This window comes from Carassius carassius, unplaced genomic scaffold (genome assembly GCF_963082965.1).
Source record: "Carassius carassius unplaced genomic scaffold, fCarCar2.1 SCAFFOLD_65, whole genome shotgun sequence".
Classification (NCBI taxonomy): Eukaryota; Metazoa; Chordata; class Actinopteri; order Cypriniformes; family Cyprinidae; genus Carassius; species Carassius carassius.
In genome coordinates this window covers 232899-247500 of record NW_026775106.1, presented here as the reverse complement: position 1 = coordinate 247500, position 14602 = coordinate 232899, and the positions used below count along the sequence as shown (strand labels likewise).

The window sequence follows — 14602 nt, the reverse complement described above, 5'->3', positions numbered from 1 at the left end:
GCTCTATATTTCTTCGCGGCCCGGTGAAACACACCAATTTGAAAAACGAATGGAATGCATAGTCGATATAAAAAACTGGATGACGAGTAATTTCTTACTGCTAAATTCAGAAAAAGCAGAGGTGTTAATTATAGGACCTAAAAACTCTGCTTGTAATAACCTAGAACACTGTCTAAGACTTGATGGTTGCTCTGTCAATTCTTCGTCATCAGTTAGGAACCTGTCTCCGGTCACTACTACAGTGGCGAAAGGAGTAAGCGGGTTCAATGAGCCAAATGGTTTAGTCTCATTCTTGTTGAAGGAAAGTGCTATTTACTTCCAAATGCAATTAACCTTGCATTTTCTTCGTTTGGAAATCACTTTCCACTGTTAAACTCTGTTATTCTCTGTCAGTTTTCTATGTTTACCTGGATCATCGGCGGACGCCGGCATATTTCCTTGTTTACATCGTGACGTCAGTTTGAAGCGGTCGAATCGGAGTATTTCTGACTTCCCTGTGGACATAGTGACGTCAGTCTACGAACTGTTTGAAGTGGTCGAACCAGATCTCTGACTGAAGATCAGTAACATATATATATGTATAGAAAAATGCTACGTATATTAATGTTGACTTTTATGCTGGTGATCTTAAGTGTCTTTGAGGACACCAGATATAGGTCAGTTTTACACACTTATGTAGTACAGACGCCTCATTGTGTTGGGGGTACGTCTTACGAATCTGATGATGGTTGGAAACATTGTGCGCTGAAATTGGACTGTAATTCGTTATTATGCCTTAACTGCTTCTGTTTACATGGTGTAAATCTGTCCTTTTACACCTATGCCCAACACTTCCAAGCTAAATTACCCAGTCCTAACTCCGCGAATGCTGTTAAGTGGCACGTTTTTGTTTATTTACTTTTACTTTTGTCTGGAAATATTCACCCTAATCCTGGACCTGTCTCTTTGAGTACTCCAGATGACTTTAAATCTAGATCTGGTATTGGTTTTATTCATTTGAACGTTCACAGCTTACTTCCAAAAATGGACTCTGTTAGGATCAGGGGCTGATTCAACAGATGCTGATTTTATTGTTCTCTCTGAAACTTGGTTAAGTAATGCTATACCAGATAGTGACATAAATATAAGTGGATTTTCTCTGTTTAGATGTGACAGACTGAAAAAGGGTGGTGGAATTGTGATATACGTACGAAATAAATTCCATACCAGGGTGACAACTGCAATATCAATTAGTAAGATGTTTTGGCTTCTAGTATTGAAAATTAAGCTTTCTAAGGATGCTTATTTAATTCTGGCCGGTTGTTATAGGCCTCCCTCAGCAAACTCTGACTCTCTTGTCTTACTTGAACAGCATCTCTCTACCATTGAATTTAATTAGATACTTTTAGTCTGGGATTTTAATTGGGATTGGTTAACTCCTGCCTCAGATCGTTTTAAATCCCTTTGTAACAATTTAAACCTAACACAACTAATTGACAGTCCCACTTGGCTAAATCTCAAATGTTTAGAAAAATCAACTTTATTAGATCTTTTTTTGACTAATGCACCCCATAAGTATACCGGTACTGTCACAGTGTCTGGGTTGTGTTCCCTGGGTTTCCACTAGGTGTCCTCCTTTCTCACGGTGTCTGTCTCCTTATCACTTCCTGTTCCCTTATTTGGTCACCTTCCTCCTGTTTAGTATTGATTGTTCCCCACCTGTCTCCTGTTCCCTCATTATCCTTCTGTGTATTTATACCTGGTCTGTCTGAGTCTGTGTTATGGAGTCCTTGTTTAATGTTGATGTTAATTCATGTCCGTCGCTTCTTGCCTTGCCTTGCCTTGCCTTGCCTTGCCTTGCCTTGCCTTGCCTTGCCTTGCCTTGCCTTGCCTTGCCTTGCCTTGCCTTGCCTTGCCTTGCCTTGCCTTGTCTTCGTGTCTTGTTTATGTTATGTTTGGATATTCTGGTTTTGACCCTGCCTGGACTGTTTACCCCTTTGGATTACCCCTTAAATAAAGGACTTACCTGCAATTGGTTCCCTCTCCTGTTTTTCCTGTATCACCGAACGACAGAAGGACCAGCCAAGCGCCACAGCACAAGATGGCCGCTAACCCAGCGCCAATGCCCAAATTGGCCACCGTTCCAGCGCCACAGCCCAAGATGGCCGCCAGCCCAGCGCCAATGCCCAAATTGGCCACCGGTTCAGCTCCACAGCCCAAGATGGCCGTCAGCCTAGCGCCACAGCACCAGATGGCCGTCAGTCCAGCGCCACAGCACAAGATGGCCGTCAGTCCAGCGCCACAGCACAAGATGGCCGCTAACCCAGCGCCAATGCCCAAATTGGCCACCGGTCCAGCGCCACAGTACATGATGGCCGCCAGTCCAGCGCCATAACCCCAGATGGCCGCCAGCCCAGCACCACAGTACAAGATGGCCGCCTGTCCAGAGTCATGGCCCAAGATGGCTGCTTGCCCAGCGCCGCTGCACAGGATGAGAGTCTCAGCTGACCCTCCAGAGTCGATTCAGGTGCCAGTTGACACTCCAGAGTCGATTCAGGTGCCAGTTGACACTCCAGAGTCGAGTCAGGTGCCAGTGAACTCTCCAGAGTCGAGTCAGGTGCCAGTGAACTCTCCAGAGTCGAGTCAGGTGCCAGTGAACTCTCCAGAGTCGAGTCAGGTGCCAGTGAACTCTCCAGAGTCGAGTCAGGTGCCAGTGAACTCTCCAGAGTCGAGTCAGGTGCCAGTGAACTCTCCAGAGTCAGGGCTAGTCACCGCTGATCCTCCAGAGTCAGGGCTAGTCACCGCTGATCCTCCAGAGTCAGGGCTAGTCACCGCTGATCCTCCAGAGTCAGGGCTAGTCACCGCTGATCCTCCAGAGTCAGGGCTAGTCACCGCTGATCCTCCAGAGTCAGGGCTAGTCACCGCTGATCCTCCAGAGTCAGGGCTAGTCACCGCTGATCCTCCAGAGTCAGGGCTAGTCACCGCTGATCCTCCAGAGTCAGGGCTAGTCACCGCTGATCCTCCAGAGTCAGGGCTAGTCACCGCTGATCCTCCAGAGTCAGGGCTAGTCACCGCTGATCCTCCAGAGTCAGGGCTAGTCACCGCTGATCCTCCAGAGTCAGGGCTAGTCACCGCTGATCCTCCAGAGTCAAGTCAAGTCACCGGTGATCTTCAAGGACTGAGTCAAGTCACCGGTGATCTTCAAGGACTGAGTCAAGTCACCGGTGATCTTCAAGGACTGAGTCAAGTCACCGGTGATCTTCATGAACAAGGGCAAGTCACCGGTGATCTTCATGAACAAGGGCAAGTCACCGGTGATCTTCATGAACAAGGGCAAGTCACCGGTGATCTTCATGAACAAGGGCAAGTCACCTCTGATCTTCATGAGCAAAGGCAAGTCACCATTGATCTTCATGAGCAAAGGCAAGTCACCATTGATCTTCATGAGCAAAGGCAAGTCACCATTGATCTTCATGAGCAAAGGCAAGTCACCATTGATCTTCATGAGCAAAGGCAAGTCACCATTGATCTTCATGAGCAAAGGCAAGTCACCATTGATCTTCATGAACAAAGGCAAGTCACCATTGATCTTCATGAACAAAGGCAAGTCACCATTGATCTTCATGAGCAGTGTCAGGCCAGCACCAATCTTCTGGAGTCCAGTAAGGACACCAGGGAATTACCAGAGTTTCGTCGTCCCGTTGGTCCAGCCGCACGGAGGTCTGCTCCGCCTTGGGGGGCTCTGGTCCTGACCACATGGCTGTGGTGGTCTTCTGCTCCGCCCTGGGGGCCTTCCGCCCTGACCACACGGCTGTGGGGGTCTTCCGCTCCGCCCTGGAGGACTCTGGCTTCGTCCACAAGGACGTGGTGGTCTTCTGCTCCGCCCTGGGGGGCTTCCATCCTGACCACACGGTTGTGGTGGTCTTCTGCTCCGCCCTGGGGGGCTTCCGTCCTGACCACATGGTTGTGGTGGTCTTCTGCTCCGCCCTGGGGGGCTTCAGCCTTGACCACATGGCTGTGGTGGTCTTCTGCTCCGCCCTGGGGGGCGCCACATGATGTCCTTATGGATTTCTGTTTTGTGTTTCTTGGTTTCTGTTATGTTTCTGTCTGTTCCCCTCAGTGAGTCTGGCCCTCCGTCCCTCCCCCTGAGCCTCCACCTGTCCGCCTCCTGGTCTGTGTCGTGTCTTGTCGTGGAGCGTCTGGGAGCCGCTCCGTAGAGGGGGGGTCCTGTCACATTGTCTGGGTTGTGTTCCCTGGGTTTCCACTAGGTGTCCTCCTTTCTCACGGTGTCTGTCTCCTTATCACTTCCTGTTCCCTTATTTGGTTACCTTCCTCCTGTTTAGTATTGATTGTTCCCCACCTGTCTCCTGTTCCCTCATTATCCTTCTGTGTATTTATACCCGGTCTGTCTGAGTCTGTGTTACGGAGTCCTTGTTTAATGTTGATGTTAATTCATGTCCGTCGCTTCTTGCCTTGCCTTGCCTTGCCTTGCCTTACCTTGTCTTCGTGTCTTGTTTATGTTATGTTTGGATATTCTGGTTTTGACCCTGCCTGGACTATTTACCCCTTTGGATTACCCCTTAAATAAAGGACTTACCTGCAATTGGTTCCCTCTCCTGTGTTTCCTGTATCACCGAACGTGACAGGTACAGGTGTTTTTGCCAACGATGTTAGTGATCACTGTGTCATAGCTGCTGTGAGGAATACCAAATGTCCAAAATGTAAACCTCAAATTCTCGTTGTGAGAAACAGAAAACATTTTGTTGAACAAGCATTTCATCATGTTTTGTATTTATTTAATTGGAGTCGTATTCACTTAATGAATGATATAGAGTTAGCTTGGAATTTTTTTCATAGTGCCTTCATGCAACTGATAAACAAGCATGCCCCAATGCGAAAAATAAGAGTCAAGTCCCAAAACAATCCTTAGTTTACACCAGAATTAGCAAAGCTTCTGCAGGATAGAAATGCAGTTTGGGTCAAAGCAAGAAGCACAAAAGCTGAGTCAGAGTGGCTTCATTTTAGGAAGTTGAGAAACCTCACAGTACTTCACAGATGTTTACTTGAAACATCACAAAATCTAAATAATCTGGTTAAGTTTTCGGAAAATGGTAAAATCACTGTCGCAAGGAGACAATACAGAAATTAGCAAAATTATTACCAAAAACGGCCACCTGATAACCGAGAAGACCACTATTTTAGATAGTTTTAATGAACATTTCACCTCATCAGGTTCCTTATTTGAGTCTCAATCACCTCCCTGTTCTTTGTCTAATCTGCTCACTGCATCCTTAACTGATACTTCATGTAATTTAACTACACAAAAATTTGATTTTATTCAGTTTTCTGTTTCTGATGTTCATAAAGCTCTTAATCAGTTAGATCCAAAAAAATCTGCAGGGCCTGATAAGCTGGAACCTTTTATCTAAAGGTAGTAGCAGATTTTATTGCTGAACCTTTAACACATTTATTTAATCTTTCTATCTCTTCGTGTGAACTTCCAAAGATCTGGAAGACTGCCTTCGTTTCTCCTCTGTTTAAAGAGGGTAACCCATTGCATTTAAATAACTATAGGCCAATATCTAAATTGTGTGTCTTATCTAAACTTTTAGAGAAACTAGTGAACGAACAATTAAAAACCTTTTTTTGGAATTAAATAAAATTCACTCTCCCTTCCAGTCTGGGTTTAGAAAACAGCATAGTACCATTACAGCCGCAATGAAAGTGCTTAGCGATATAACTACTGCTTTAGATGGTAAACTAATTTGTTCAGCTCTTTTCCTCGATTTATCAAAGGCTTTTGACACAGTTGATCATGACATCCTATTAAAAAGACTTGCCACTGTTGGTCTGTCTGATTCTGCTATAAATTGGTTTGCTGACTATCTATCAGGTAGAACACAGTCTGTGGTCTTGAAAGACTGTATGTCATCTGTCCTGTCCGTTTCAAAGGGTGTCCCTCAGGGATCAGTTTTGGGACCTATTTTATTTTCGTTATACATAAATAATATTTGTGATAACATCCTTAACGTTAAATATCATCTTTATGCAGATGATACTGTTATTTATTGCTTTGCGTCATCAGCTTTGCAAGCACTTCAAGGTTTACAGTCAGCATTTAATACTGTTCAGTCTCGCCTTTTTCAACTTAAGCTGGTTTTAAATATAGATAAGACTAAATTAATGATGTTTTCGACCTCTAAAGTTGAACCAAAAAAATGTCCTGATATTTTATCATTGCAAGGCACTAAAATTGAATGTGTTACGTGTTATAAATACCTGGGCATTGTATTGGATAGTCAGTTAAGTTTTAAAGTGCATATTGACAAATTAATTTCCAAACTTAAGCTAAACAGTTTCTGTTTTTATTACAGAAACTGAACCTTATTTTCATTTAATGCTAGAAAATATCTGGTGTCTGCAACATTTTTACCTTTGTTGGATTATGGAGATATAGTATAGTATATGAATGCCCCAACACATTACTTAACAAAACTTGATATAGTTTTCCAAAAGGGCCTTACATTTTATTACTGGGTGTAGCTATCAAACGCATCACTGCATTTTATATGAGAAGGCAGAGCTACCATCCTTGCATACCTGAAGAAGTTTTAATTGGTATTGTTTTATCTATAAGTCGATTTGCAGTCTTTATCCACATTATAACTTCTCAAACTCCAACGGACACTACAATCTCCGCTCAAATGATTTGATGCATCTTTTGGGGAAGTCGTGGCCTAATGGTTAGAGAGTCGGACTCCCAATCGAAAGGTTGTGAGTTTGAGTCCCGGGCCGGCAGGAATTGTGGGTGGGGGGAGTGCATGTACAGTTCTCTCTCCACCTTCAATACCACGACTTAGGTGCCCTTGAGCAAGGCATCGAACCCCCAACTGCTCCCCGGGCGCCGCAGCATAAATGGCTGCCCACTGCTCCGGGTGTGTGCTCACAGTGTGTGTGTGTGTTCACTGCTATGTGTGTGTGCATTTCGGATGGGTTAAATGCAGAGCACAAATTCTGAGTATGGGTCACCATACTTGGCTGAATGTCACGTCACTTTTTTTTTTTTTCACTCATTTTTTTCACTCAAAGTCCCTAGGGTTCGAAAAGAGATAGGGAAAAAAGGTTTTACATATAATGCTGCCTCCTCTTGGAATTACCCACAGAATACCCTAAAGCTTACCACGTTACCGTCACTAAATGAGTTTAAGCTACTTTTAACAAATTACATGTTTTATTCTTTGGTAAATTGTTGTTGTGATTTATGAGTGTGTTTTTTATGTTTTTGTTGTATATTGTATAATTGTATACTTTTACTATTTGTTGCTGCCTTCTTGGCCAGGTCACTCTTGTAAAAGAGATTTTAATCTCAATGAGTTTTAACCTGGTTAAATAAAAGAACTGAACTGTAGAACTGTAGGTCACTGAGGCCATGAGTGTGTGTGTGTGTGTGTGTGTGTGTGTGTCATACAGCTGTTACTCGCTGAAAACTGATCCCAGCACAGCTGGTTGGTTTAAATAGCTTTAACTCTTCCTAGCAGGAGGAGCCGGCGTGTCGCTCTCTCTCTCTTCAGGAGAGTCACACACTTGTTTGCGATCAGATGTCAGGTTTGGGTGTTTTATTTCCTGACCATTGAGGTTTCGCAGGTAAATTGTAAATATTCTTACTTTGGTCATTGAAACCGGATCCTGAAAACCACATGAGCTCATATGACTGAGCCGTCAGCCAATCAGAGCATCCGTTAATCTCGGAATAGCTGCTGGCCTTTACTTGGAATACCGCAGTGAAAGTGATCTGAATGCATCACGACACGAGGAGATCACGTTTTATTCCAGGTTTCGCTGTGCACTGAACTGTAAATTCCAGCACAAGTGTTTCCACTCATCTGAGTGCAGGAATCACATCATCTATAATTTGTTATTGATCTGAGCGATTCTCAATAACACACAGATGTGTGCTCTAGTGTTGTTAGTGATTCATTGGTGTTTTCTAGAGAGCGAGCGATAAGGAGCATGCCGTGCGTTTGGCCGTCGGGAACGGGCTCCGCTCAGACGTATGGAGGGAATTCCTCAAGCGCTTCGGTCACATTCAAGTCCGGGAGTTTTATGCCTCCACAGAGGGAAATGTGGGTTTCGTGAACTACGCTGGAAAGACTGGCGCTGTTGGACGGGTCAGCTTTCTGCACAAGGTAAGGCTGTACGACTGGAATCACGTGACTCTCTGTTCTTCCACTGAAAGCTCTGATTGTCAGTGTTTTTCTCTTGTCGCACAGAAACTGTTTCCTTATGCTCTCATTCAGTACGACACAGAGCACGACGAGCCGGTGAGAAACTCCAGAGGTCTGTGTGTCGAGGTGCCTAAAGGTCAGAGGTCACACATAAACATGAAACACACTCGACCCCCTGTAGAGTCCCATATAAAGAAGAGCACTTCATGTTACATGTTACAGACTTTATTGGTACTGACAGACTGAGCTCATCAAACCATCCCTCTGAAGATCCAAATTCAGATTATTTTTAGATACGTCAGCTTCACTAGTTGTTGCTGATTAAAATAGACAAATATGATTTTAAAGGTCCCGTTCTCCTGATCCCATGTTTTAAACTTTAATTAGTGTGTAATGTTGTTGTTATAATACTTATATACTTATAGAGTATAATAATATCTGTAAAATTCTAAAGCTCAAAGTTCAATGCCAAGCGAGATATTTTAACAGAATTCGTCTACAACGAACGACCCGTTTGGACTACATCCCTCTAGTTCCTGGAGTAATGACGTCACTAAAACAGTTTTTTGACTAACCTCCGCCCACATCAATACACAAAAAAGGGGGCGTGGCCTTGTTGCGCTCCGACGGAGAAGGAGGAAGAGTTGCGTTTGTGTTTGTCGCCATGTTGTTGAAACGCTATTATTTTCATCTCGGAGTCCAATCATCTTTGTTTGTCCTTCCCAGGGATGCTGTACTTGGAGATTAATGGTTACAATTTATGTTTAACTCGGTTCCCGAAAATTATAATGCACATGTAAAACTATGTGCAGCACATTTTGCTGAGGACAGCTTCCTTAATCTCAATCAGTTTAATGCAGGATTCGCACAAAGATTATTCCTGAAAGATGGAGCAGTTCCCTCTTTGTCTGGAGAAGGCGTTGTTTATGGACCACAACCGGTGAGTGTATTTTATTATTAATTATTAAGTTGGTGCGCTTAATAATTTCAGTTTCTGTAACTCATTACACAAAGGGCAACGCTGTTTAGCTTTGTTAACTAGATGTTAGGGCTGTGCAAAAAAATCGAATGCGATTTTCTTGTGCATCTCGTCAGTAAAAACGTACAAGTACATCTCCAGCACATGCTCCTGCCCACTTGCTTCTCAAAACTAGTCCAAAACTAGCCCAATCGCGTTTCCAGGAGGGTAACGTGCGCTCAGCTGCTGTCGAATCACAACACAGGAACCGCTGTCACAATCAGAACTCGTCACGTATTTCTGAAGGAGGGACTTTATAGAACAAGGAAGTCATCAGCCCGTTTTTATGACAGTGGAAACAGCGGTATACAGATAGGTGAATTGTGTGAAAAATACTGTGTTTTTTTACATGCGAAACATGAACACATGTTATATTGCACACTGTAAACACAATCAAAGCTTCAAAAAAGCACGAAAAACGGGACCTTTAATATTTTACTTTTTTTACATTTGACAAATCAGTTTAAACCTTTGATCTGGATGTTTCTTTAATCTGATCATGTTCTTAAATTGTCCCTTAAAGTTTTTTTAACGCTGACTGAGCTTATGTGTGTGTGTGTGTCTGTGTGTCCTGATGCGTGTTTCCAGGGCAGACCGGGCTGCTGGTGTCCAAGATTACAGAAATCGCTCCTTTTGTTGGTTATGCACAAAATGAGCAGCAAACAGAAAAGAAGAGGCTGCGTGACGTTTTAAAGCACGGTGATGTCTATTTCAACAGCGGTGATCTGCTAAAGATCGATCACGACAACTTCATCTACTTCCAGGATCGAGTGGGAGACACATTCAGGTATTTCCTTAACATCATGCTGTCAGAGATCAGATTCAGTGAATCTACAAGGTGATTGGTGGATGCTGAAGTGAATCTGTGAGGGGATTGGTGGAGTCTGGAGACAATCTGCAAGGTGATTGATGGAGGCTGATGTGAATCTGCGAGGGGATTGGTGGAGGCTGATGTGAATCTGCGAGGTGATTGTTGGAGGCTGGAGTGAATCTGCAAGGTGATCTGTGGAGGCTGAAGTGAATCTGCGAGGTGATCAGTAGAGGCTGGAGTGAATCTGCGAGTTGATCGGTGGAGGCTGATGTGAATCTGCGAGGTGATCAGTAGAGGATGGAGTGAATCTGCAAGGTGATCTGTGGAGGCTGATGTGAATCTGTGAGGTGATCAGTAGAGGCTGGAGTGAATCTGCGAGTTGATCGGTGGAGGCTGGAGTGAATCTGTGAGGTGATTGTTGGAGGCTGGAGTGAATCTGCGAGGTGATCGGTGGAGGCTGGAGTGAATCTGCGAGGGGATCGGTGGAGGCTGGAGTGAATCTGCGAGGGGATCGGTGGAGGCTGGAATGAATCTGCGAAGGGATCGGTGGAGGTTGATGTGAATCTGCGAGGTGATTGGTGGAGGCTGGAGTGAATCTGTGAGGTGATCGGTGGAGGCTGATGTGAATCTGCGAGGTGATTGTTGGAGGCTGGAGTGAATTTGTGAGGTGATCGGTGGGGGTTGATGTGAATCTGCGAGGGGATCGGTGAAGGCTGGAGTGAATCTGCGAAGGGATCGGTGGAGGTTGATGTGAATCTGCGAGGTGATTGGTGGAGGCTGGAGTGAATCTGTGAGGTGATTGGTGGAGGCTGATGTGAATCTGCGAGGTGATCGGTGGAGGCTGGAGTGAATCTGCGAGGGGATCGGTGGAGGCTGGAGTGAATCTGCGAGGGGATCGGTGGAGGCTGGAGTGAATCTGCGAGGGGATCGGTGGAGGCTGGAGTGAATCTGCGAGGTGATTGGTGGAGGCTGGAGTGAATCTGCGAGGGGATCGGTGGAGGCTGGAATGAATCTTGGAGGGGATCGGTGGAGGTTGATGTGAATCTGCGAGGTGATCGGTGGAGGCTGGAATGAATCTTGGAAGGGATCAGTGGAGGCTGATGTGAATCTGCGAGGTGATTGGTGGAGGCTGGAGTGAATCTGCGAGGTGATCGGTGGAGGCTGGAGTGAATCTGCGAGGTGATCGGTGGAGGCTGGAGTGAATCTGCGAGGTGATCGGTGGAGGCTGGAGTGAATCTGCGAGGTGATCGGTGGAGGCTGGAGTGAATCTGCGAGGTGATCGGTGGAGGCTGATGTGAATCTGCGAGGTGATCGGTGGAGGCTGATGTGAATCTGCGAGGTGATTAGTGGAGGCTGATGTGAATCTGCGAGGTGATCGGTGGAGGCTGATGTGAATCTGCGAGGTGATCGGTGGAGGCTGATGTGAATCTGCGAGGTGATTAGTGGAGGCTGGAGGGAATCTGCGAGGTGATTGGTGGAGGCTGGAGTAAATCTGCGAGGGGATCGGTGGAGGCTGATGTGAATCTGCGAGGTGATTGGTGGAGGCTGGAGTGAATCCGTGAGGTGATTGGTGGAGGCTGGAGTAAATCTGCGAGGGGATCGGTGGAGGCTGATGTGAATCTGCGAGGTGATTAGTGGAGGCTGGAGTGAATCTGCGAGGTGATTGGTGGAGGCTGGAGTAAATCTGCGAGGGGATCGGTGGAGGCTGATGTGAATCTGCGAGGTGATTGGTGGAGGCTGGAATGAATCCGTGAGGTGATTGGTGGAGGCTGGAGTGAATCTGCGAGGTGATTGGTGGAGGCTGGAGTGAACCTGTAAGGGTGATTGGTGGAGGCTGAAGTAAATCTGTGAGTTGATTGTTGGAGGCTGGCGTGAATCTGTGAGGTGATTGTTGGAGGCTGACGTGAATCTGCGTGGTGATTGGTGGAGGCTGATGTGAATGTTAATCTGTGCAGATGGAAGGGAGAGAACGTGGCCACCACTGAAGTCTCTGACATCATCAACATGCTTGACTTTGTAGAAGAGGCAAACGTCTATGGAGTTCGAGTTCCAGGTTTGCTATAGCCACGTTTACTCTGAATGTCTTTACTCACGTGTGACATCACTGACATTCCTTTATATGTTTGCGAAGGTCACGAGGGACGGATAGGAATGGCTGCAGTAAAATTGATGAACGGAATGGAGTTTGAGTGCAAGAAAACATTTGACCACGTCTGCAGGTTCCTGCCTGTTTACGCTCGACCTCGTTTTATACGAATTCAGGTAAAATTCTCCGTTATATGATAAACCAGTTAGCACTGGTCTCCTGCACACACATGATGTGTTGTTTCTCTCCAGAGCACAATGGACATCACCGCCACCTTTAAACAGCTGAAGCTGAAGCTGGTGGAGGCCGGATTCAATCCCAGCATGACGACTGATTCGCTGTACTTCCTGTGTGAGCGTGAGAGGACGTACATCTCACTGACCCCCTTCATTTACCAGCAAATCCTGTCTCACAGCATCAAACTCTGACTTCTCTCTCCTGTGCTAGTATTACAATTGTTGTTTAGCTGAACCATCTCAAAAAATATTTTACTGAAGTATTAAAGAGGCACTGATTCAGCTTTTTAAAAAACCTGATCAGAATCACATTTTGCTAACCAAGTCATGTATATTTGTGCTACTGAGCTGTTACATTTGTTGCCCTTTAAGAAGCTTGTGTCAAAAACATTTCAACATGGAATCTATTAAATCCATGTGATCTATGATTCTTGAAGATTTTCCTTATTCTAGTATGTAATAATGTTTGTTTTTAACTATTTTATATATGAATCTCAAATGAATTTAGCCTGTGACTGGTTAAAATAGATATTGCATTAAAAAAATTTTATGAATCAATGTTTGATTTATTTTGTTTATTTTAGTGCTAATACACCTAACTGATTTAATTACTTTTATTTCTGTAAGATAAAATAAGTGGGATTTTGATATAGAATCACCTGCAAAACCAGATACTGTTCACCACAGTTAGCCGGGCTGAGAGACAGTTTGAGTCACTAGAGAATAGCTCAAAAGTCCGTTTTGCCATTTAAACTCATCCATTTCACAAGGGCAATGAAAAATAAGATATGCTGAGAAAGATTAAAAAAAACAAGGCTCTAAGTGTGCTAACACAAAATAAGATATAATAATCCCTGCATTTGTGCCTGTATTTTAAACCCTAGTTACGTTATGACCCAAGTAACCAAATTAATGGTTCTTTTCACAGATTAAGTAGTGAGGTCTGGTAATAGGCTTAATATTACACAAAACAGTATAATCAATATAACATTCACTATTGGAAATTAAAGGACATCTTGACATGAAGCAAAGTAACAAACAGACAGACTATTCTGAGCAAAGATGTTATACAGTATGTGAGTATTGAAAAAAATAATCCTGTATGGATCAAACATTTAAAAAAATTGGTGTGTAAATTAATAATAAAACAATTAACAATAATAAAAATTATGAAAACAAGAAGCCCCGTTGAAATGAAAGATTTATGGGTCAAAAACAACTTAAAATTGTTGTGGCAGATGTGAATGATAATTAATACGCACCAGGTTTTTAGACCAGAAACATTTCACATATAAACCCCAGTGTACTAATTTATAGCTACTCCTTCCTCTCCTCCTAACCTCCTCCATCCTCACCTCCTCTTTCCTCACCTCCTCCTTCCTCTCGTCCTCACCTCCTCCCTCCTCACCTCCTTCCTCATCTCCTCCTTCCTCACTCCTTTCCTCCTCACATCCTCCTCCTTCCTCACTTCCTCTCCTCACTCCTCCTCCTTCCTCACCTCCTCCCTCTTCACCTCCTTCCTCATCTCCTCCTTCCTCACTCCTTTTCTCCTCACATCCTCCTCCTTCCTCACTTCCTCTCCTCACTCCTCCTCCTTCCTCACCTCCTCCCTCTTCACCTCCTTCCTCATCTCCTCCTTCCTCACTCCTTTCCTCCTCACATCCTCCTCCTTCCTCACTTCCTCTCCTCACTCCTCCTCCTTCCTCACCTCCTCCTCTCCTCCTAACCTCCTCCTTTCTCACCTCCTCACTCCTCTCCTCAACCCCTCCTTCCTCCTCTACTCACTACTCTCCTCCTTCCTCACCGCATCACTCTTCTCCTCACCTCCTCTTTCCTCACCTCCCCCTTCCTTACCTTATCACTCCTCATCTCCCCCTTCATGTCCTCCCCAGCTCCTCATTCCTTACACCTCTCCTCCTCGTTCCTCTCCTCCTCTCCTCCTCCTTCCTCACCTCCTTACTCCTCTCCTCCTCCTTCCTCAACTCCTCACTCCTCTCCTCCTCACCTCCTCCTTCCTCTCCTCCTCACTCCTCTCCTCCTTCCTCACATCCTCACTCCTCTCCTCCTCCTTTCTCACACCTCTCCTGCCTTTCCTCCTCACCTCCTCCTTCCTCTCCTCCTTCCTCACATCCTCACTCCTCTCCCCCTCCTTTCTCACACCTCTCCTCCTCCTTCCTCTCCTCCTCACATTTTCCTTCCTCTCCTCACACTTCTCCTCCTTCCTCACTCCTCTCCTCCTCCTCTCTC

General features: G+C 45.1%; 1 protein-coding gene across 6 annotated transcripts in view; it reads left to right on the top strand.

Moving 5' to 3' along the window:
• zgc:158482 (uncharacterized protein LOC100009650 homolog) overlaps positions 1-12905 on the top strand; it is a 17460-nt gene extending 4555 nt beyond the window's left edge. Inside the window, exons 5-10 of one of the 6 annotated variants that reach the window (XM_059547309.1) lie at positions 7971-8165; positions 8250-8340; positions 9811-10009; positions 11989-12086; positions 12165-12295; positions 12371-12905. In XM_059547309.1, coding sequence (XP_059403292.1) covers positions 7971-8165; positions 8250-8340; positions 9811-10009; positions 11989-12086; positions 12165-12295; positions 12371-12547 — 891 coding nt within the window. In that variant the 3' untranslated portion in view covers positions 12548-12905. The other 5 variants (XR_009431543.1, XM_059547312.1, XM_059547313.1 and 2 more) reach the window with 5 other exon arrangements.
• The last annotated feature ends 1697 nt before the right edge of the window (positions 12906-14602 follow it).